General features: G+C 39.9%; 1 protein-coding gene across 5 annotated transcripts in view; it reads right to left on the bottom strand.

Annotated features, from left to right (window-relative positions):
- The window catches only part of MBTD1 (mbt domain containing 1), a 44,458-nt gene that overhangs the window by 4,658 nt on the left and 16,310 nt on the right, over positions 1 to 23,490 (bottom strand). For 4 of the 5 annotated variants that reach the window (XM_019542457.1, XM_019542459.1, XM_019542458.1 and 1 more), the window contains exons 7-15: positions 23,208 to 23,342; positions 22,754 to 22,842; positions 21,174 to 21,408; positions 19,708 to 19,763; positions 18,262 to 18,366; positions 17,183 to 17,330; positions 14,894 to 14,976; positions 14,191 to 14,425; positions 11,771 to 11,848 (exon numbers count right to left, since the gene is read on the bottom strand). In XM_019542457.1, coding sequence (XP_019398002.1) covers positions 11,771 to 11,848; positions 14,191 to 14,425; positions 14,894 to 14,976; positions 17,183 to 17,330; positions 18,262 to 18,366; positions 19,708 to 19,763; positions 21,174 to 21,408; positions 22,754 to 22,842; positions 23,208 to 23,342 — 1,164 coding nt within the window. Of the gene's footprint in view, positions 1 to 386; positions 1,387 to 11,770; positions 11,849 to 14,190; positions 14,426 to 14,893; positions 14,977 to 17,182; positions 17,331 to 18,261; positions 18,367 to 19,707; positions 19,764 to 21,173; positions 21,409 to 22,753; positions 22,843 to 23,207; positions 23,343 to 23,490 lie in introns of those variants that run through there. The other variant, XM_019542461.1, reaches the window with a different exon arrangement.

Below are 23,490 nucleotides of genomic sequence, written 5' to 3'. Positions count from 1 at the left end.
AAATTGTTCTAGGTTTGCAGATCTAAAAAGTGCAGTCATAAACAGAAAATGACTGTTGGGTTCCACACTAACTTTCTTCCCAGTCCTGCCAATGTGACTTAGGCTCGGGGGGAAGTGTACCAAATAAACTCCCCGGGCCAAGTTGTGATCTACCTTTCACAGCTCTTCCAGTAAGATAAACGGCATAATCAGAACTTAGCTGACAAGCTGCTGCTTACTCTTCCATAACTGGATTATCTCTGTGGTGCTAACAGTAAAGCAAGCAAACATTTAAATCACAAATTTACAATCCATTTCTACAGTGCATTCCTGGTAAAGACCTAAATGCACCTTTCTCAGAGGTATTAATGAATTATGAGCTCACCTTGTGAGGCAGGTAGGTATTAGACCCATTTCACAGATAGGAAAAATAGGTGGGGAGAGGCTAAAATTGCCCAGGGGAGGTCTAAGGCACAGGAAACAGAACCCAGATTTTCTTATTTCATGTCCTGTACTTTGACAATCTTTCTCCAACACTCCCACAAAGAACATGCCATTGACTTTTCTGACCAAAAAAACTGCACTTGACATGTCAGAGTAACTCTGCTGTAAGAGTCCTCTGCTTCCCCCAAATTCATTTTCGCTTCAAGATTTCCATGCTAACATCTCTGGTTAAGACTGTAATTGAAACCATAAACAGATTACCCATGGCTTAGAATAACTCTTGTACAATAAAAACAGTAGACCTGAGTTTATATTAAAATTAATCTGTCTATAATGGCCAGCCAGTAAGATATGCTAAAATTAGTGAATTCCTAATCATTCATGTTGCGTGGCAGAGCCATCTACGTTCTAACAGAATTGAATTAAACTCTTTTTTCTTTCCAAAGTCTGCCTTTCTTTGCAGTCTGACAAAACAGCCACCTTAGCATAAAGAAGGGATTAACAGAAAAACAAGGAGAGGTATTTTAAGAAATTTTAAATTAAGTCTCACTTTCCTAAGCATAAAAAGAATGGTTAAATAGAGGACATAATGGAAAGGTGGTCTCTTTGTGAACACAGGATGCAATATTATTAGGCCAATCAAAAAAAGATTTTCTAATTCTAGTATCTCATTATAAAAATTATTTCTAGATAAAGGACTGATTGCAATCTAACATTTTCCTCTGATGAATGCTGTGCTTAGAGAGAGTAAAAATGTCCGTGTGTACCATAGCAGACCTGGCATATTTGGACTGGTTTAGAGAACAGGCTATTTCCAACCAGCTACACTTCCACTGCTTAACTGGGAAAAGTGCAGGCATGGTTTGGCTTTTGAAGGTCTCTGGTGTTGGCGCTCTGCATTCTCTTTCTAAGCCTTCGGCTTATAAAAAACTGCCTTTATGTCCCGTCAGGACACGACACACTCTGTAGGATGAAGGTATGACAAGACTTCTCAGAAAGTCAATGGCCACAGATTTCTCTAGTCTATTGTTTCCTTTCAGCTTATTTTAGAGAAGAAATACTGCTGAGTATTTCAGCCAGCAGGTTTCATGGGAATGAAGTAGTGCAATCTGAAAGATCACTATGGGCATGAGGCAGATGGTTGGTATGATTCCTATTTATATTCTTGGTGCTAAGCGGAAGGCGGTTAGACTAAGTCCCAGCCACGTTAGGTACTGGACTGATAGATGAGTGATGATTTCTATCCTGAACTCTCTGTACCCTGTAAATTCTGCATGTTCAGGACAACAGGTTGTCGAGTGCATGCTATAAGCAGGATGCGTTACACTAAAGCCTACCAGGAGCTTCATTAGCACAGAGACATGGGTACAAACAGGTCTAGCTGCAACAGTGTGGCCTCAGTTTTCAAATACAAATGTGAATGGTTGCATTCTGCCTGGGAATACGTACACAGCTTTCCAACTGACTTGAATGAAGCTGCGCGCATCTTCAAGAACAGAATCTGGTGTTCACCATTTATGCAGCAAGAGAACGTGGGCTGTTACAAGGGGCAGAGCAGTCCAGTTCTCCTCACGTGCTCGGTCCCTGGCACAATCGTTTGTCAATTTTTTAGCAAGATGGCAGTTTTTAGGAACAGACTGAGAAACGCAGACTTCATTTGAAACCAACATGCGAAGGCATAACTCACAGTTTGGGCCCACAGGAATAAAGCTTATCTTGTGAACAGCAAGACAGTTGGGTAGCTTCCCTTTAAGGCTTCCAAACAGAGAGATGGCCAACTTCAAATTTTGAAGGTGCGTGTATATGTAGCACACACACGGTTCCTTTGCTTGCATTACTAACTGCAAAACTCAAGTGTCATGCCTTAGGGCCTAGCCAAGTCAAACAGAGCATGATTATAAAACATACACAGCCTACAAATCACAGGTGACTTCATTCAATCAATCAAATCACTTTCATGGCCTTGTTTGTAATTGAGGCAAGAACAGCTATTTTCAAAATAGAAATTTTTAAATTAAAATTTCTGCAACCCAAAAAGGGCAACTGTGGTTCAAGCAAAACATCTCTGCTGTAGTTTATCTTCTATCTTCCTTCTTTTATAGGAATAAAACAAAAATGGGATTTAAGACCAAGAATGATAACATGGAGAGCAGTACAAAATATATGTCACAATTAACTCCTCAGTATGATTACAAAGGAAAGCAAAATGATAATTATCAAAATGTGAGAAGATATGAAAAGCAGAAACAGTTAAAAGAAAATATGGCAAAATTTTCATTAAAGGTGCAGTATCCACATTAAAAGGTTGATTATATCAAACTAATGGCTATTGGATGACCAAATGAATGAGAAAAAGATTTAAAGCTTTTAATTACTGGATACCGAGGTTGTATTTATATTAATGTGCTTTGAAATGCAGGAAAATTATGTGGTGATATCTAAAACTTAAATCCACAGCTTCTTGCTATTTGCAGTCCTGCTGTAAAAATTTACAAGCCACTTCATCGTTCTTCTATTGTGGTCTTCTATGGTAATTACTCTTGTGCTAAATAGAGATGCAATTTAAAGCTTAAGATACTAAGAATGGCTAAAATAGCAGAGTCAAGTAACCTTATTTAATGAATACCTCCTCCCTCATTAGTTTGACCTAAAGCCATTACTCATTTATATCTCTTTCTTTTCAGATCATGTCTGACTTAAGAGCAAGTGCCCTGCCTTTTCATAGCTTGTGGAGGACTTATAGTACTGTCTCAATAATAAATCAACAATAATAAATGGCAAGATGCTGTTTTATTACCCAGGGGTAAGGAGCAGAATCTGAAATCCGTCATCCTGTTTCCATAATGCGTGTGGGCTTACCAAATACTTCAAGCGTTATCGTGGAGGGAACAGTCATCATCTTTTGTCACAGGCTGCGTCAATTAGAACTCAAATGTTTAGAGCAAAATGTTTAAAACCACTTCATTTTCTCCCTCGGCCTCCAAGATCAAGCTCGTAATTGCAAGTGTCCTTTAAGAAAAGCACAGGCCATTGGCTACACCTACAGCATGTATTATGCATGAGAAACACAAGCACAAGAAGGGAACTAGCTATCATGCCTTCATAGGAAGCCATTTAGTTAACCCACCAGCTGTACCCAGGGTCCTCTGGAGTCGGAGGGCATGGACATCCACGCCAGATGCTTTGCTGTTATGAACCGACTAAGCTACTTGGACAAAGTACTGGGAGAGAAATGTCCTTACAGAAAATGTGGAAGACAAACACCGATTCTCCTTATACCACTGTTACGTGCTGAACTCCCCAGCCCAAGAAAAAGCACAAACAAAAACCAGGCTTGATGGGCAACTGAAGCTGTAGAGAAAATGAGACTGGTTTCAAAAGTGTCCAAGTGGAGCTATCTAATTATGCCAGTGCTTGAAAACCAGGTCAGTCACAACTCCAAAAGTTTAAAATACACATGGCAAGTAAAACACCTGGCAGGACTGTGCCACAGAGCAGTAGCACCTCTAATGGTAGGAAGCCAAACTGCTATTGAACGTTGCAACTGTACAGGCATTGGCATGAGAGAAGTGGAATTATTGAAAGATCCCAGTTTTAGTGGAAATATATTAAAGATCTGATAGAAAGGGACTATTAAGAGCATGATGCATGTTCGTCCACAACACGATCTTTGGAAAATGAGGGCCCAATCCTCTGAGTTGCTAAGCACCTCTACATGGAGATGAACGTCTTCTGTTCTCATTAAAATCGTGGGGCGCTGAGGGTACTTTGTGGACCTCATACAAATTAGCCCTGGACACAGCTGTGGCCCCAACATTTTGGGGAGAAAACTGCTAGTCAAAACGTGACTTCAGCTCATCAGCATCCACAGCCATGTTACTCAGATAGCGGCAGGTTTGCTGGAGTTGAATTAGCCCTAGCTAGCTGACAGACTTGAAAAAACAGCTTATGAATTCTTGCTGCTTTGTGAACCTGATACATCACTAAATACCTCTACAAATTTAAAGTCAGCCATATGTCATCAGGGGCTCAGACAATGTTCGTTCTGGCCAAGAACAGTAGAGGAATCACATCCCAGCCTGAAAACATGTTGGGACAACAAGATGTCTCCATCTAGATAAAGCCAGTTTTCTCTAACCTTTCAGCAACAGACCAGAGTTTGGAGAATAACCAATCTCCAAACGAAAGAACAACTAGGTTTTTTCTTCCCAAGTCGTACAACGTTGGGACTTAAAGGACAGAGCACAAAGACTTGGAAGGGGAAAGGGAAGTGAGGCAGGAAAGAACTGCAAGGACCAGACAAAGGGGAAGGAAACTGGTTGCACAGAAAAGACATACTTCAGGATCTCTTCTACTGCATGCGGCTTCTTCAAGTCATGGACCCCCGAAAAGACTCTGATCTCAAGCCTCAGAACACTCCAGAGTAAGGACACAGGGGCAGGGGAACATGTGCATGCGTTTTGGTTGTTTCATTTAAATCTGTCGATTTCTAGTGGAAAAAGTGTTATTTTTTTGGAAGGTTACAAAAGCAGTTGGCCTATTCAAGTACCGTGGAAGTATGTGCTCAACCTACTGGGGACTCTGTCAGGGGTCAGTACTGGTGCTGGCGGCTGCATGGCCTGTAAAGTCCAACTTCTACAAATGGTAATAGCAAGAAAATTGGTGCTCAGGCAGTGCCCCAGAGAGCACAAGAAAAGGAACAGTGCTACAACCTTCTTGTACCAAAGAAAAAAAACTTAGGAGGACAAGCTTCCTCCTAAGCTAGTTTCTGAACTAGCTGTTATGACTCAGGAAAGGGGCCTTAGAGTCACTGTAGCTAGTTCTTTAAAAAACATCGGCTTCGTGTGCAGCAGTGACCAAAAAAGCCAGTAAAATGCTAGCCAGCATTAAGAACTTAACACAAAATGTAGAACATCAGCATGTCACTATACAAATCCATGGTGTGGCCACATCTGGAATATTGTGTTCAGTTCTGGTCTACACATATTAAGAAGGATGTCGTAAAATTATAAAAGATACAGAGAAGGGCAACCAAAATGATCAGGGGCCTGGAGCAGTTGCCCTACACCAAGAAAGACAAAACCGCTGGGACTTTCCAGTTTGGAAAGGAGAAGGCTGAGGGGGGATATGATAGTCATGAAGGGTATGGACCACGTGAACAGGGAACTACTGTTCACCAAGTCCCAGAATACTAGAACTAGTGTCCAGCTGGGAGAGCGCTAAACAGAAAGGTAACGTGAAGGATAGTACAACTTGGTGGGCCTTTTGGGCAGGTATGCTGCAAATGAGCTTCACACCCCCTCCAAGTAGTACTTCAATCCCTTCCACTGCCTGATCTACTTTCTGCTTCCTTCTCCTGTGCTCCCCACCCAATTCGCTGCTTTGCTGTTTCCTGCCCTATCTGCCCCTTTGCTGCCTGTCCTCTCCCTCTTCTGCTGCGTGCCATGCAGAGAGGCTGCCCATGCCACTTGTGACACCCATGCTGCAGGCTGACCAGTCCTGGTCTAACTATACCAGATTGGGTGTCAAGAATAATTTGAGTGTTGGCTACATCCCATTATTCTATACTGCAAGGAAACATCTAAGAGGATCCAACAGAGCTTGCATTATCTCCAGCTTCAGTCATCTAGGCTTATTTTATACAAACCATTCTTAACTAAGACTCAGTGTTTTAATGTCAGCTCAGTACTACCAATACATGAATTCTTACAGGTTTTTCTCTGATCTTCCATTAAGATGAACAATCATTTTGCCAGTGTTTAAATCAAAAGCAATCTGCTGCCTTTGGAAAAAGAGGAGGGAAAAGAACCAGGTCTATTTTTAAAAGGCAAAGCCTTTCAAGGTATTCTTTCCATACCCAACACTGAATACAAGAATTTAAACCTAATTTACACTTGAGCACTTTTTTTTGTTTGTTCCCCAAACAGCAGTGCCATATGCAACATAAATGCACCTCTGGTGCATACAATGCTTCACCTGCGAGAAACAATTCACTCTGTTCTCTCGCTAATGTTACTGGGGCATTTGTAGCCTCGTATTACAATTCACTAGGCTTCAGTTAATAGGTTAATGCTATTTAAACCTCCAATATAGTATAACGTCTTTGTGCCTTGGGAACTTGGAGACCATGGATGTGCCCTGGCATGAAGTCCTAAACTGTGGGAAGCACTCCGCCCTGATGATTCATTCATGGGAGTGGACTGAGATGCAACAGTGGAAATGACTAGTCCTCTAACTTGAAAGAAAAAAAGTCAATGACTCAGAATTTTGTACGCCACTTTGTCCCCCACCCTGTCCAGCATTTCCCTCGGTTGTAACTGAGAGACTGTTGTCAGCTAGTTACCTGTTTTGAGGCCGGGACTGAACTCTCGGCTAGTCCTGGGAGGCTGGAAGGCCTCCGGGGCTGTCTGGGCTGGAAGGGTTCGATATGGAGGAGGAGTCAACTCGTCATCACCAGAGAAGCTCCTCCGCACCCCACCTGCCATGGGTAGGCTTGACAAACTGACAGGCTTCTTCCCAACTGGTATCTTCCTCTCTAAACATCAAGTCAAACTAAAGTAAACGCTTGGGTTAAAGTGAACGATGCAACTCAGACTGGTCGCTGAGAAATGTTTCTGCTTCACAAGCGAGCTTTGGCTTCTGGAAAACAAGGCCTTGAAATGGCAAAGGTCAATGGTTCCATTTCTTAACAACTAGGATTTTTTCTAATTAGTGAATTCGAGACATTACTTGTTAGGGTTACAAATAAGTTATCAAAGAAACATGCCAGCCCTAGTCCATCTTGCAGCCTACCGATGAAATGGGAGCACTCCAAAGTGCTACAACAGCAGTTGCGTTTCATAGGCAACATACAATCCTCTGGTCACACACACACAAAACCCCTCAGGTCTCCATTTCCAAAGCGCATCTATTTTAGTAGATTATAATAGTGTAACAGGATGTTTTTTGGTGAAACAATTCTGCCTAAGAGCCACTTTTTTTTCTAGTTCATAATATATATGAAATGTTAATCATTTAGAATAATACCCAGTATTCTGGTGGTGCTGTGCAAATGTTAAAGAGCATTTCAACTTGAAAAATGACTCTTAGTTTGTTTTCACCTGTAAATAAGGGCCCTGATGCTGACATTTACTGTTGTGGGCAAACCCTGAGTCTCTGAGGGTCTCACAGGCAGGATCAGGTCTTTAAGCCCTGGGACAGTCTACCATTTCTGTTTCCATATGTTATCAAAACCAAGTTTGTAGATGCTTAGCTATTTCCCATTTAGTTAGAAAAAGGAGCCCCATCTGACAAAACACTAGACTTCAAGAAAACTTGGAAGTTAATAGGACTGTTTATGTGCTGAGAGCTACACCTATGCATAAGTATCTTGCCTAATTAGAGACCAGGTGAACATGGCTTTATAGGACTGGTGCCTCAGTTTGGTCTTTTAGAGAGAAAATTACACAACTAAGCAGAACATCATCTACATGACCAGCGCTTTAAGAAATAGCTAAGCTAAAATCAGCCCTGCAGTGGTTGTTTAGCCAAAAAATCCCAAACCAAAACAAGCTAATAAAAAGCCAAACAGTACTAGTAGACTACTGTAAACTACCACACTATTTATAAACCAAAGCAAACTGATAACTTCAGTCTTCATCTATGTGGTTTTTGGTCACTAAAGTGCAGCACAGAATTCCATCCATTTCAAGTCAATGCTGAAATCAGCCATCTGCAAACAGTCCTCGGAGCATGCGCAAAGCTGGTAAGTTTGGAAACAGAAGTTTGCAACATTTGACTGATTTGGGAACTGTTACAACCAAAATCAAAGAGATCAGAAATGGAAGCAATTCATCATCCTATGAATGGAGTCCTGTCCATTCCAAAATTGCAAGAAACCCATCTTCTAACACAGCAGCTATCTACCTGACGAAAGGATGCATCAGATCCAACTTGATTTCCTGTACTGAAAATAAAACACACAACTCAATGCTGGTGGATGAGAAGATGAGAGAACTGAAGATGAAAAAAAGAGCACTGTAACTAGCACACACTTTTCCACATGCACACAATTACACATACAGCACATCAGATGTTACAGCTGTAAAAATATCACTCAATCACTAGGTAAAAAGTGAATGGTGGATGGTAGGCTACAATGGCAGCAGAAATGGATAAGGTGTTTGAACCATTTGCCCCCAGAATTTGTTCATTCAATGAGACTTATTCATTTCATCTCAGAAAAGGTAAGAGTCGCTTCTTTGCACTTCACACACTAGTGAAAGGACCCGCTATTCTCCACTAAGTTTCTTAGCCAAGAGCCCAGAAAAGAAAGACTCATCAGAAACTCCCTGCCCCCACATGACAAATCCACTTCAGATTAATGATAACAGAAGAACTGCAATCCCCTTCACTAGGTCATCGGCTGTCACTAGGTAAAGAAAGTCTCCTTTTCTGACAGTCTGTGCGAGGCAACAGATTCCAAGCTTTACAGATATGTAGGATGGGGAATGAGACAAAGGAAAAAATGAGAAAGATCATGGTGGTTCTGTCTAGCAAGCCTTGTTCAGTCAATCCCAGGATCCTCCAAGGACAGTTTAACTCACAGGACACCAGCAGATACAGCCCTATGTTCTCAGCCTTTAAGAAATGCCTCTCAGAGCTTTCTCCAGGCATTCTCCGTTGGCGTTCTTCTGTTCGCACACTGGGTATTTAAAGGGCTGCTATTTAAAGACTTCCCTTCTGAGGTATACATTTTTCCCTATGGACCTTGACATTTTTGGACATGAGGCTCAAAAGCTGCGCCTATGGCTCCAGTCAGTTTAATTTATGTCCATAAGACTAAGTTGGCAAAGCTTATCTTCTCCATTCAATAGAGGAAAGAACTTGTGTATCTAAATCGAAAATTTACACAGGAAGGTTTGCTAGCTATTCCGACCCAGGCTGAATTTGCTGAAAACAGACTAGGGTCTCTCTATAAACTGTTGTCCTCAGATTTATGCAACATTTTTTTTTTTTTGGAGGCAAAACCTTCAGGTTGAATGGGAAACAGATTTCAACCCATAGCAACTAATCTATTTTAGCAGAGTTCACAAGGTGCCACGGTCTCATCTGAGACACCTCTCCCCTGTTGTGTTAAAGCTGCACTTTAAAAGGTACCTACCTATTGTGTTGCTAAACCTTCTTTCTATATCCGTTCAAGGGAGGTCCTTCTGTTCGTGCTAAGTGGCTGTGAATTCTACTTGGTCTTTAGAAAGCCCACCTAATGTTTTTCTTCTTTCAAAACCAATTTATTTCATAGTGCTGTTGACAAGAGAACTGCATTTAAATGGACAGTTGCTGCAGAGACCTCACTAGCCTGAAATTGGAGGGGAGGAGGAGGAAAGAGAGAAGGGGCATGTCAAGGCTCACTGTCTGAGACTTATTTCTACTGTAAACAGCTTCAAAGATGTAGTCTGTAAGGTCTTCTCATCCCATATTTACAAAAAAGTACAGCTGAGATTTAGAGATTCTGCATGCTTCATAATTTGTTGGAAGGATGGAAGAGGGAAGAATCAAACTTCCCCACCCCTGAAAGAAGTATGATTATGTAAAGATGGTCCAAATTTTAAATTTAATTAGTTTTGCACTTAAGTTGCACTCAGTTTTGCACTGAGGACTATGACCAGTGCACTAGCAACTCTAATGGCAATAAAGGCCCAATGGTTTAGCCAAGTATTTCAGCCAGATAATCAAGCCTAATCTGTCTGCAAATTTTCATTCTTGCATCTCCAAGTCTAATGTTATGGTTATCATACAGCTCCTTGGGTCTTACTTTCTAACACAAGTGCCCAGCAGGTAGTGTATCCCCAAGAAGACTAGATGATAACACTGCATTTAGCCTTTTTTGCAGTTGCTCTTGGCAATTATATTGTCAGAATATTATGCCAGCAAAGATAAAATCCTCTATACCTTTTCCTAAAGAAATCCCCAAAAATGCAAACAGGAGCAATAAAATAGTCCTTCAAAGCACGAGGGTTCAGAATAGCTAGATTGCTGTAAATTAGACCCTTCAATTTCAAGGAGATACATTCAGCTCGTTAATCGTACATGGTAGATAAACTCTCAAGTTCTTTTCAGACAACAGTTCAAAAAAAAAAAAAAAAAAAAAATCAAGGTAGTCAGGTTTGTATGGATACTAAAGACTCTACTGCACTTGTATGCAAGTACTTGCACTTGCCCTGGGTCTTGGTACAGAGCATTCCTTCTTACACATATATTTGCTGTGTACTGGGTCCCCTTCAGTTGCTCCTCTCTACTCCAAAAGGCGGCTACCTTTCAAGATCTAATCATTTGTAAAGTGTCTTAGATTCACATCACAGCTTTTACTCCAAGGGATCCAGAGATTTTACTCAGAGAAGGCCCACCCTGCATCTGATCTCCAGGGTGGGAAATCAGAGGAAGGTACAAAGTACCCCTGTGTTGGACTGCCTCTTACTCCCTTTTAGTTGCAAAAAGAAAACAGTTCACTGGGTTGACCAGACATAAAAACAGATGGAGAAAGAATGGGCATCTGGGTAAGTTAAAATCAGCTGGGTTAACTGTTACTGAATTGTTTTGCATTTTGAAGAAAAATAACTATTGGATGCTGGGAAGAAACTTTTCATGTGGAAAGAATTTCAGCAGTTCACTTATACTCTCTCTTTAAAAAAGTGTAATAATATATTATATTATGACAAAAATCATTAGCTTTAGCAACACTACTGAGTAGCTTTGTAAGTAACACCACAGAAGAGGGTTTATTCATAAAAAGCTTCCAATAAGTTTTATGTGCATTATGTTGTGTTCTAATTGGCAAACTACTCAATTAAAATAAAAATCAATATAATTTAACATGGGAAACAAATTTTAGTTTTGAAAAGGAACTGAAAAGAATGAGAACTGCTTTTTCTGTATTTGTTTTCTTTCTAGTTCAAAAGAATGTGGTTTTCAATATCCAAAGCTTTGTTACAGATAATTAAAAGGAAGGAATCAACATTTAGTTAACTGATATCTGAATATTTTGCTCAGGATCATCTTAATATACATCTTCATACTTTTACAGACTGCTGTACCTAAAAGTGTTTAAAGAGTATAAAAATATTTTAACTTGTCTATTTATAATTTACAAAGAAGTTAACAACAACATCAACTTTTTAAAAAACACCACACGTTATAAAAAATAGATGTTTCTCAATCAATAAAAAAAAATTCTCCTTTTAAGGCATACTGCACCTTTAAGCATATATAAACAAGTAACATTTTGAAACAGAGCAGGGACTTCGAGAGTAACTATGCAAATTTTAACACCAAGAAAAATTATTATATAAGCACTAATTTTGTCACCCACTTTTCTTGTGTCCTTTGTATTGTTGCGACTTAGCCTTTTTCTTCTGTTTTGATGAACTTGACTGGCTATCTCTTGATGCTGAAAAACCCAGAATGAAAGTTTTGAATCAAGTGCTACGAGAAAACACTGCACAGCATCGAAGGCAAGGATAATTTGGGACAGTATTTTCCTTGGTGAATAACTGAGGGCAGAACCCATGACAAACAGGAGAATCTATTTACAAAGCAGAGGAGAGGGAGGAACTCTTCTTGAATTATACCCCTTCCAACAGGCTTTGAAACATGCTTAGCCCTATTACCATGTTTCCTGCCTAATTTCTCATCATGCAGTCCAGGAAAGCAAACAGCTGCGGGGGTCCACAGATCTATTTCTTTGAGCAGTTCAGCCTTTCACACCTACAATCCTTTTTCTGACTAAAGCATCGGGACAAATAATACATCATAAAAGAGTGTCCTTTGTTGCTGCTCTGATTTCACAGAAGACAAGAACAAAGTTGGGAGGAAAAAAAAATGAGAGAGATGGAAAAAGCAGCATTTGAAAACCAGATATAGAAAACAGAAGCTGGAAGAAAAAAAAATATCAAGAATAAGTATTAGGATAACAAAACTTATGAGAAAAAAGCAAAATGATAAATTTAACAAAAGAAAGAGAGAAAAAATAATTACTGGTAAAGGAAAACTATTTAATGGGAGTAAGAGGTGAAGAATGAAGCAAAACACCAAACCAAGTTTCCTAGTAATAAAGGGTTTTCTTTTGATATTAGTGTCACATCAGAAAGACACTGCAAAACCACATGGCACACTTAAAGGGGGGGGGAGGGGAGGAATATCAAATTTCTGATTTAGATTACAGATTGGAGTCTGTTGACACAAGGAAGGACACTTTGTGCCCAAAAGCATGTCTAACATGACTCCCAGCTAAAGTTTACCCAATAAAAAAGATGAATCACAGCTACACCACTCCAGCTCTATTCCAACTCTTATATTTTTTTTCCTCATCCTTACCTGAAAACCCGTCAACGTTTAAATATACAGATCCAAGCTATCTACATTAAGACAATATACAGTTATATGTATTCTCTCTCCAGGCTCTGATAAGTTCATGAGACTGAAAAGCTAAGTATAATCACACAAGCAGGCTGTATGGGAGTTTTAAATGAACTATAGACCCCATCACGCCAACAACTGTGCATGTGAATAATATTATACACATGCACAATTCCACTGAATTCAAATGTGGAAAACTACCCAAGTATGTGTTTGCAGGCTCAGGGCCTATGACCATAAAATGCCTCGCAAATTCAAGGTGCTATAAAAAATAATGTTATCTATACCTGACAAAAATCAGCTAGATTTTAAATAGATTGAAGCAAACAATTGTTGGTATCAGAAGAGGAAATAAAAAAAGTGTAGCTATCCAAAAGAAATGCTTTATCAGAATGAAACAGAAGGATTAAAATAGAACAGAATGATGCTTTTCTAAGGCCCTGGCACATGTTCATTTAATGGCATGATGATGTCTGATTCCAACATGTGCCCCTCCTGCCATCCTACACACACATGGCAGAAAGCATGATTCTGGGATTGGGGATCAGATCCCAATCATGTGTCATTACTACTTCCCAGTGTAAATGAAGCTAGGGATAATAATTTTGGACTCCCCTTCCACTGGCAAGTTCAAAGCCAGGTGCTGCAGCCCAGACTGGCCTGGTGCAGGGTTTAAAGGCCCCAGCAGTGGAATCCCTTTGAATCCCCTTCTTCTCTCCAGCTCCATAGACCAGACTCCTGGTGAGGTCTGGGCCCCAAGACTGATAATCAGCTGATTGTCTGGCTCAAGCCACATATTAAATTTAAGGTGCCATAAAAACCAACCATAAAAGTGTTCTGTGTTATATATGGAACATTTTTATGGCTTATTTCCCATTTTATGGCATCTTAAATTGGGTGCACCTGTAGCACCCTTCCCATTTACGTTGCAGCATAAATGCATAAGTAGAGTGGGGCCTATTTGTAAGGATTCTTCCATTTTGCTCCAGCTGGCCATATGACCCCAAAAGTATGGTGAGTATCACATAAGTATCATGTATAAACTCCAAAGGACAACTAGTGAAACTCTGGATCAGTGGGGGCCAAACCTTTTTAGTAAGCGTGCCACAAACACCCTTCCCTCCCCTAAGCGCTATTCTGATCACCTCCTTCTCCTGCCTTATCTGTCACTCTGCTGTCTGCTCCCTGCCCTGCTGCTCTGCTCACTCCTGCCTGCCCTATCGGCTGCTGTGGTCCTTACACCCCCACCCTCCCCCATCTGTCGCATGGCACACACAGACACTACCCCTACCACTTCTGGTAAGCATGACAGATTGGCCACCCCTATTTTCAACATAAAAAAGACCCACTATGGACAAAGACAACACAACTAACTTTGTGGTGCTGGAGGTTGAAGTTGATATCCTGTTAGCTGACACCATCCTACTGGATAAAGGTCAGGGGATTCGCAATCCACCCACTGATCATATTCATCTTCCCAGCCGTCAAAGTGTATCCTTAATAAGCGATGGATAATACGGGTGACTGTGGCAACACAAACCAAGCGAGGTTCCATAAGATCGACAGCTTCCAGTTTCATTCCAACGTGAAACCCATGGTTTGGAACTTCCTAGAAAGACAAATGAAGCAAAATGTCCAAATATTAGGAAACAAAAGGCAGACATCTTCATATACAAAGTCGAAATACAGCAGAGACAATATTTTGCTTGAGTTACATTCATGCGGCATTATTTGAATGATAACGTTAATAAGGTGAGGGCATAGTCAGGGCACCATCTATGAACTATAACGTATTACTTATCTGCTTCCAAGCTGCCTATTTTTCAGAACCCGAGTTAGATGAGCAGAATGCACACAAAGGACTTCTGCTTTAAATGAAATAGTCCTTTTTAACTAGTTAATTTTCAAAGTGTACTACTCACATGGGCTTTAAAAATAACTGTCTCCAGGCTTCACAACTGATTAGTATCCATATAAAAAACATATTTACTGATAAACTACAAGGGGTAAGGCGGCTGTAATTTACAGCACAGTATCTGCTATAAATAGCATATACCAGGTCTATAATTTACTTTACCTTATTGAAGAGCTTTACAGGTGCTGCTATAGAGTCCATTTCCCTGAGGTAGTCAAACCATTTGAAAGGGAGTTTTGCATAACCTGTGAATTATAAATATTACCGTCATACATCAGTTGCACACTTTGTTCACTTAAAAGCAGTGTATTAGCACAATGCTGACACTAAAGAGATGATAAAGAAGATCAACTTTAATATCAGCAATTTCCACTTTGCTATTTTGTTTGATGAGAGGCCAAGATGCTCCATTAGAACGCAACTTGCTCATATCAGCTGAGACAAATGAAAGAATGAAGGATGCAGAATGTCTCATTTAATGCTACAGTAACAGCTCTCCCACTTTAAGTTTCCTTGATGGTTATTATTCTCTGACTCTTCATACCATTTTGTTCACCATCCAAATCACAATGTTGTTCAAAAAAAATATTACCTCACCTTCAGTCTTTTTCATATAATGGAGCCAAGGAGAAAAAAAAAAAAGTAAAAGCATCTATATTTTCCTGCAGCAGAAACATTTTTGGAAAGTTTGATTTGTTTGGAGTAGACTGGGCAAAACACATTCTCTGAAATGATCTTTATAAAACTTAAATAATAATGTTAAAAACAACAGTAAGAATAAGAGCTTGAAGGCCTTCTTTCATCCTTATAAACTGCTGTAGAGGGGAGGGAGGAAGAAGCACTCTCCATGATATATTTAACTTTTGTTTAATCTACCAAATGTTCACAAGACAGACTTACCCCCTCCCACAGCTGGTTAGACCAGCAGTTTTCAAACCATGGCCCACGGACCAACTGTTGTCTGCAGATTTCTTTATGATGGTCTCTAGAATTCACATGTTGAAAAGCCAAGAAGTCAGTATCTGCATACTTCTTGGTTTTCATTATGTTAATTATAGAGACCATCATGTTAAAAATGATATAGTTCCACATACTCTGCTTATTTCTGGTGTTAGTCATACATACCCCTGATCTCTACATAATGGCATATCATTTATAATGATACAGATGCACAGTGAATGATACAAAACTGTTATGGACAATACTTTAAAGGGAAAATACAGACAGAAGCATACAAGGAGAATGGCTATCATACAAGAAACACAACAGTGTACGGAGTGGTAACAGAAGACCATCACGTGTTGTATAGTCAGTCAATGTCTCAAGAATGAAGCTGCAGGTTTCCTCTAGAAACATTTTTCATTACCTCTTGTGTACTTTCTGTTTAGAAGTCTGCTCTTACCAGTACTATCATTTTTGTCATCATTAATAATTCTTTAAAGGACTCCCTTAAGTCACTGAGAGAGGCATAGAAGGGCATTTAAAAGAAAGCAGGATGGATTATCTCTGTTTTTGTTAGGTCAGATTAGCTCTACAATTCTCTTGAGTAACTCCACAGACTGCTATAAACTACCATGAGCAAAAGTAAATCTGCTCAGCTGTAGACTCTGCAGAGATTGAAAGCTGACAGATTCAGAAATGTTGGCCAATGACGAAGAATACGAAATGATTTTTTCATTGCAGGTTTAGCTCTCCGTACAATTGATGTCCAGAAAATTTCTGCACTCATTTTTAATAAAAGCTCACTTTTGGAAAGAGCATGTGTTTTTTTTTTCCCCTACAAAATTAGAGACTGCACATATATGGATGGAGAACAAAAAATTCCTACCAAAAAGCAAAGAACATCTATGATCTTCTGTGACGTAACTACCAACATCACCTTCCATAAGTTGCCAAAACAATGCAGTGACAGAAAGATAAGGGCAGTTTTGCTTACTGGGAAATTTGCCTGTCCTGCTTCACTGTACATGGCCCCTCTCATGAGCAAGCTTGATGAAATGCATGTTTGTACACATTTCAGGAGGAGGATACCTTGGATCTCACCAATAAACCTGCAACACTATGGCAATGATGCCAACACTGATAAGCACTCTATGCCAGGTTCAGACCTCCACTAGCCCAAGACTCCCTAGCACTGATACTTTTCTATTTCTTTTTTTCCTGTTGATTGATGCTGAATGTAACGGAAGTTAGCAAGTTGATTTTTTGTGTAGTCAAAGCAAACATCAATCTATCTGACCATGGTCTAATTAAAAATTCATTTGACCCTTCTCTACCCACTAAGGTAACCTACAATAAAGAGCTCACTTACAGGAAGTACCATATTACTTATTTGAGGTGATAAAGGCCCTGAAGAACAACACAAACTTTCCAAACTGGATTACGAAACAAAGCATATAGGACACCACTATGAATGATCAAAATAGAATTCGGTCAAAATGGCATCAGTACCTCTGGGGGGAGTTAGTTCAATCATGTTAATTTCACAGAAACCAACAGGGAAAATAGAAGGGGAGGTGGCATGGTAACAAAACCAGTCAGACCCATCTGCTGCTTCTGAGCCATCAATCCCAATCATAAGATAGCCATCTGCTAACACCTTTGTAAAGAAAAACAAAATTGTACATTAAATGCCTTGGTACTATGTGAAGGTCAGGCTAAAAATTCAAGCATGCCACCTTAAAAGCAGAGTGAAAAAATTAAGCAAGTGACAAGCCACAAGTATATATGAAATTAAATTTCTCTCCAAGATTTTTTGCATATGGCATAGTGAATTAAATTATAGTTATACTATACTACAGTTAATTGATACAGTTATTATAAATTATAACTGAGATTAGTGGAGTTTTTTTACTCTCTTTAGGTACTCCTAATTTCACTCTTTCCCATGTCAATTCAACTTCCCTTTTACATTGTGAGGATCTTCTACATAGCAATATGGGAGGAAAAAAAAGTATTGGCCACATAGCCACAGCTATTGGCAGAGGTGCATGCTAGGGAGCTGATCTATCACTATAAAAAGGTCCCAAAGCATTTTAAAGTTGCCTGGATTTCACACTGATGACACCCCCTTCCAATCACAAAAGCATTTCACACATGCAGTCCTCAAAGACTGATACCTATACTAAACTTTTGCAAAGATTTGGAGGGCATGCTTTCTGAAGGCAATTAGGCAGCTTGCAAAATAGCTGAAGGAGAGACTTGGTGGTAAAATTTCACAAGAACACACTTTGCCAATTAAAGATAAAGCTGTATTTTTAAATATTATGCACTTATCTCTTGCTTATCAGAAACAGGTAATCAGTTAACAGAAGCATTTATATGCATTCCCATACTGTACAAATTATCCTTTTTTTCAGGGCAGAAGGCAAGTGACTGTCACTTTTGCTATACAAGAAGCTAAACCCTTTTTTGTCTTGTTTCAATTAAAAAGTCATTTCTGACCCCCCTTGGAAAAAAAAAAATCTATCTGAAAGTATGCCTCCCCTTCCCTCCCCTCCCCTCCGAAAATTATGCATTCATTCTCTTACCTTTCTAATGGTTGCAACACATATTGCGGAAAGGTTTAAAGGATCTATAGCTTCCAATTTCATTCCCTCTTTGAACCATTCGCCACTTGTGTCTACTTCTTTTACCTAAAGAATCCCATAGCGGTATTACATACATTGACAAGAAAAAAAATAATGTACAAGACAAATATCAATAGAGCCTGCAGCAATGAGTCCACTACGCCTCTGAAATTTCCTGTCAATTTTACTCAGTAGCATTTTAAGAAGTTATTTATATGCAGTTGTTCGGTAGGTTCTTAATTATACTCTACTTGTTCTAGGGAATTACACTCTACATGTTCTAGGGATGACGAATGCACAGTCACATGGGTGGCAAACTGGGTCCAGGGGCGCACCCAGAGGGTGGTGGTGGATGGGTTGATGTCGGCCTGGGAGGGTGTAGGCGGCAGAGTCCCCCAGGGCTCGGTCCTGGGGCCGGTGCTGTACGTCTTCATTAGTGACCTGGACGAGGGTATGGAGAGCACCCTGTTCAAATTCGCTGATGACACCAGGCTGTGGGGTAAAGTGAATACACTGGCAGGCAGGGACCGCAGCCAGGCAGACCTGGATAAGTGGGAGAAGTGGGCAGATCTGAAGAGGATGCGGTTCAACAAGGACAAGGAGAGGGAACCAGCATTATGGTTATAGGTTAGGGGCTGACCCTCCCGGCAGCACAGAGGCAGAGCGGGATCTTGGAGTCAGGATTGACTCCAGGAAGAATACGAGTCACCAATGCGACGAAGCAATAGGCAGAGCCAACTGCACCCGGCCCTGCATCAACAGGGTCATCACTACCAGGTCCAGAGAGGTCTTGCTCCCCCTCTATGCAGCGCTGGTCAGGCCGCAGCTGGAGTGCTGTGTCCAGTTCTGGGCGCCGCACTTCAAGAGGGACGTGGAGAACCTGGAGAGGGTCCAGAGGAGGCCACTCATACAGTTGGGGGCCTCCGTGGCCAGCCCTATGAGGAGAGGCTGAGGGACCTGAATCTCTTCAGTCTCCACAAGAGGAGACTGAGAGGGGATCTTGTGGCTGCCTACAACCTTATCAGGGGCCAGCAGCAGGGACTCGGGGAAAGTCTGTTCACCACAGTCCCCCTTGGAGTCACCAGGAACAATGGCCACAAGCTGAGGGAGGAGAGGTTTAGGTTAGATATTAGGAAGAACTACTTCCCTGTAAGGGTGGCCAGAGCCTGGAATAGGCTCCCCAGAGAGGTGGTGCTCTCACCTTCCCCAGAAATCTTCAAGAGGAGACTGGATAGGCACCTGGCTGGGGTCTTATGATCCCTGCCACCCCCAGTGCTCTTTCCTGCCCATGGCAGGGGGTCAGCCTGGATGATCTGTCTAGGTCCCTTTCAACTCATTGATTCTATGATTCTATGAAAAGTTCCCCTTTTCAGCCCTGAGTAAATACAGGTCTTGTCTAGTTCTTACCTTTGCAAATAAATGAGGAGGTGCATCAAAATGTCCGTCCTGTTTCTTTGTAATATCTACAAGGGACAGTTACATACTAATTAGTGAATATTTAACAAATGACCAAAACCTGTCTTTCTCTGACTACATTAGTCCATGCAGCAGCTTCACTTTACTAGGATGGCTGGCCCAAAATTTATAGGGAGGCCTAACAGAATGCTACCTAGAACATGTGGAAAGATAGCACAAATGATGCAATTCCTGTATTCTGAACACATCGAAGGACAAAATTCAGGAAATGTCAGCAATTTGAACGAGACTTCTGCAGAAACTTGACAAGTCAAACTCCTTTGCATTGTTAGGGTAAAGCAGGTAACTGACAAACAGGAGGATTTTTGTGTGTAAATGACAAAAGGTTTTGATGTAATTTAATTGTGATTACTGAACATCTTGGCATCGCAGCCATGTTGTTTATTGCCTTCTTCCCCCTCCCTCCCAAAAACCCCCACTTATTTTTGCAAAAGACTGTTTAGGGTTTTCTTTTGTTGTTGTTTTGTTTTTTTTTAAATATGGTGATCTCTAGCTGGTCCTTGCGGCCACTCGTTGCATCCTCTTCTCCAACATAAATTCCTGCAGCTGTATTAAAAGCTTTATAGGAGTTCAAGGAAGCAGAACTGCATGATTTGTTTCTTTTCTTTTTTTTAAAAGCTCTCTTATTTTCAATTGGTTTCAGTGAAGGTCTGCAACCATTAAAAATATTGATCCTTTAATGTCTACCTCTGGTGCCTGAGGAAACATTTGATTTCTACTTCAATTTATAGACAAGTAACATATTGGTGACTTGTATACCTTTAAAAAGCCCACATAACATTCAAAACAGAAATGTTTGATTTTAGCTCCCACTGTCCCCTGTCACCCTCTAGCTTTCTTGCCCTCCTCCGGAAAACTTCTGCAATGCAGCTACATGCTGCAATAAAAGCAAAAAACAAACAAACAAATAAAAAAAAAAAAGATTAAGCACTTCCAAAATTTGAGACAAAAACAGAAGAAAAAAACCCATGAATTAAACGTATGGAAGGCTTGTGTCGAACCTATTGTACTAGATGAACAGTGAGAAGGCAGCAGCTAGAGGGACAATACTGTGTGCATTTTCAGGATGCCAGCAGGAAAAACTAGGGCTAACACTAAATTTTGTGCACAGAAGCAATATATTTCCTGCAGTTTATTTATATAAACTCCTAGAAAATGACTTGCGGTTGCTTCTTCAATAAAACTTATTCCAGCTTTTGCAAGATGGAATGAAACACTAAAAGCAGCTAACTGAACACTGTATGGAGTGGACATTTATACATTTTTGAGGATCATTAATTGAGAGTTAGAAATCACTTCAGCTAGGATGGTTCTTTCAGCTAAATAATAAAATGAACAATATCCCTCAAGTAAGCCTCTATATGCAAGCAATAATGTTCGAAACAGAGCACACTTACCAGATCTTTTGAATCGATGCCCTATACTTCGGGACCAACCAATGTGATGAATGAGTGGGCTGTACATATGGCACCAGAAATCATCAGTTTTGTCTTCACTTTCTTCATACACCAGTCGTAATCGTCCTCCAATTACACTGTCTACAATTGCTACCCGCGTTCGACAAAGATGCGTTTTGTCAACAACTTCTACTCTCATGGAAGGTTTGACGGGATACTGCATACTTTCTGATACCTAAAAAGAAAAAAGCATTCTGTAAAAAACAAGTTTTACTTTTGCTTAGTCATCTCTCTCGTGCCATTAAAGCAGCTTCTGTTTAATTTAGTCACTGATTTACCCATTTACATATATAAGCCATCACAAATCTTTTATCCCAGCTTTGCCAGGATAATGTAGTTATGGCAAGATCCCCATACATCGAACCATCCACAAAACGATTCACCAGAAATACCCTAAAATGGTGCGACCAGATCACATAAGACTCTGAATCCAACTCTTTCTCTTACTCAAGTGAACAGAATATTTCTACTGACTTCAAAAGGAGTTTGCTTGGTTTGGAGTAACTGATCAAACTACCTCATCATGTAATAATCAATGAAAGTAAAAACAGCGTCTGTTCATTTTTGCCACGTACCCCAGATGCCAGGATTTAAAATATTACAGATCTTCTTCTAAGAACAAACACACAAAGCTACATCCTTGGGTTGTCACTACTGAATCTATTTAAAGCTGGCCATTCATCAACATGTCTTACCAACTGAAGTGATATACATTATAGCATACGTCTCTAGGAACAGAAGAGGAAGGGATATAAATCTACATTTTGCTTTTTAAAAATGCCTAAAAGTGTGCAATGGTCATTAGCTACTTCTATGACAACCTTCACCTGCAGAAATTTTTTGACAAGTGTCAATTTAATTTTGTTTCCAATTATTCATATCTATAAGTAAGAATAAAGTTTTTTTTATGTATATATATATATAATTATTATTATTATTATTATTAGAGAGCTACATACAAAAATCTTTTTGATCCAATGAATGTTACTGTGCAATTCCTCAGTTTCCCCAATTAATATGTATCTGTCAACAAGTTCACTTTTTTTGCTAATTCAGAGATGTAGAAAAAAGTCCAGTTATTAGGAGGTAAATACTGAAATTGTTGAAGTATTATTTTATTGCACCTAAGTATATGCTATATTAATAATTTGTTTAATACAAGTTTCTTCCAATGGAAAAAAGTGACTAAATTAAGTTATTATATTAAGCACAATCAGTTTTCATTTTGTCTTAAGCCACTGAAAGGACATTAAGAATAAATTTGTGTTGAGGATTCTTCAGATTAAGTCTCACCTATTTTATCATTTTTTGACTGGAAAATATTTTCTTTTAATGAGAAAGCACTCTTATGAAGGAGTACAAAAAGTGACCAAGCCATCCTAAAGAAGAGACAGAGGAAAAGAGTGGTTGCAGTACCATCTTCTCCAGAAAAGGGCCATGTGCCATTGCAAAATAATTAAATTTCTTATACTGAACAGCCAATGTGTTTATATACAGCATTTATATCAGCCCAGACTTACCTTCTGAGAAAAGTCAGGAGGAAGCGTTTTGGCACCAGTAAGTCGTTTCACTAGAAAAGCTTTCCAGTTTGTGTATTTGTGTTGGATGGCTGTTGCAAATGAAGGGGGGGAAAGTCAGCCACGGATTCCTAATTATGTTTGTCTATTAGAGACAGACAATGGTAAAGTCTGCAACATGTAAAAACTGTTAAACAATGTTAAAATACTGGTTAAAAATAATGACAAAAGCCATGTAAAGGCTGAATTGAGGCCCTGTTTCATAACTGCATGTGCATGTGGACCAAGGGACAGAATTTGACCTAAGGCTTTAATTAAGAATACATTAATAAAATCATTAGACTATGAGAACAATCTTGATTTGATTTCTGAATCCTAATGAATTTACTTCAATAGAGACAACATGAACACTTCCATAATCTCCATGACTGAACAAGTCATGCCAATATTCACTTACTTCGAGGCGGAACTAAAGGCTTCCCACTGGCTGCACACCAACCAACTGGGTGGATATCAGACCCACAAACGTTGCACCAGAAATCAAGGCTTGAATCATTTTCAAACCCTTCATATCTTAGCAAAGCATTGTAACCTGAAAGGGAACAATACCATTTTTAAAAATCAGAGCTATAGGTTATACTTCTCCATACCAACATATATTGCAGTCTTATCTTTTTTTTCCCAAGATTATGTGGTTCTGACAGCATGTTGCTGGACTCTTGGACAACCTGTATTTCACA

Source organism: Crocodylus porosus, unplaced genomic scaffold (assembly GCF_001723895.1).
Source record: "Crocodylus porosus isolate Cpor-Errol unplaced genomic scaffold, CroPor_comp1, whole genome shotgun sequence".
NCBI classification, from domain to species: domain Eukaryota; kingdom Metazoa; phylum Chordata; order Crocodylia; family Crocodylidae; genus Crocodylus; species Crocodylus porosus.
The sequence above is the reverse complement of the archived record's forward strand: the minus strand, read 5'-3'. Positions and strand labels throughout refer to the sequence as shown.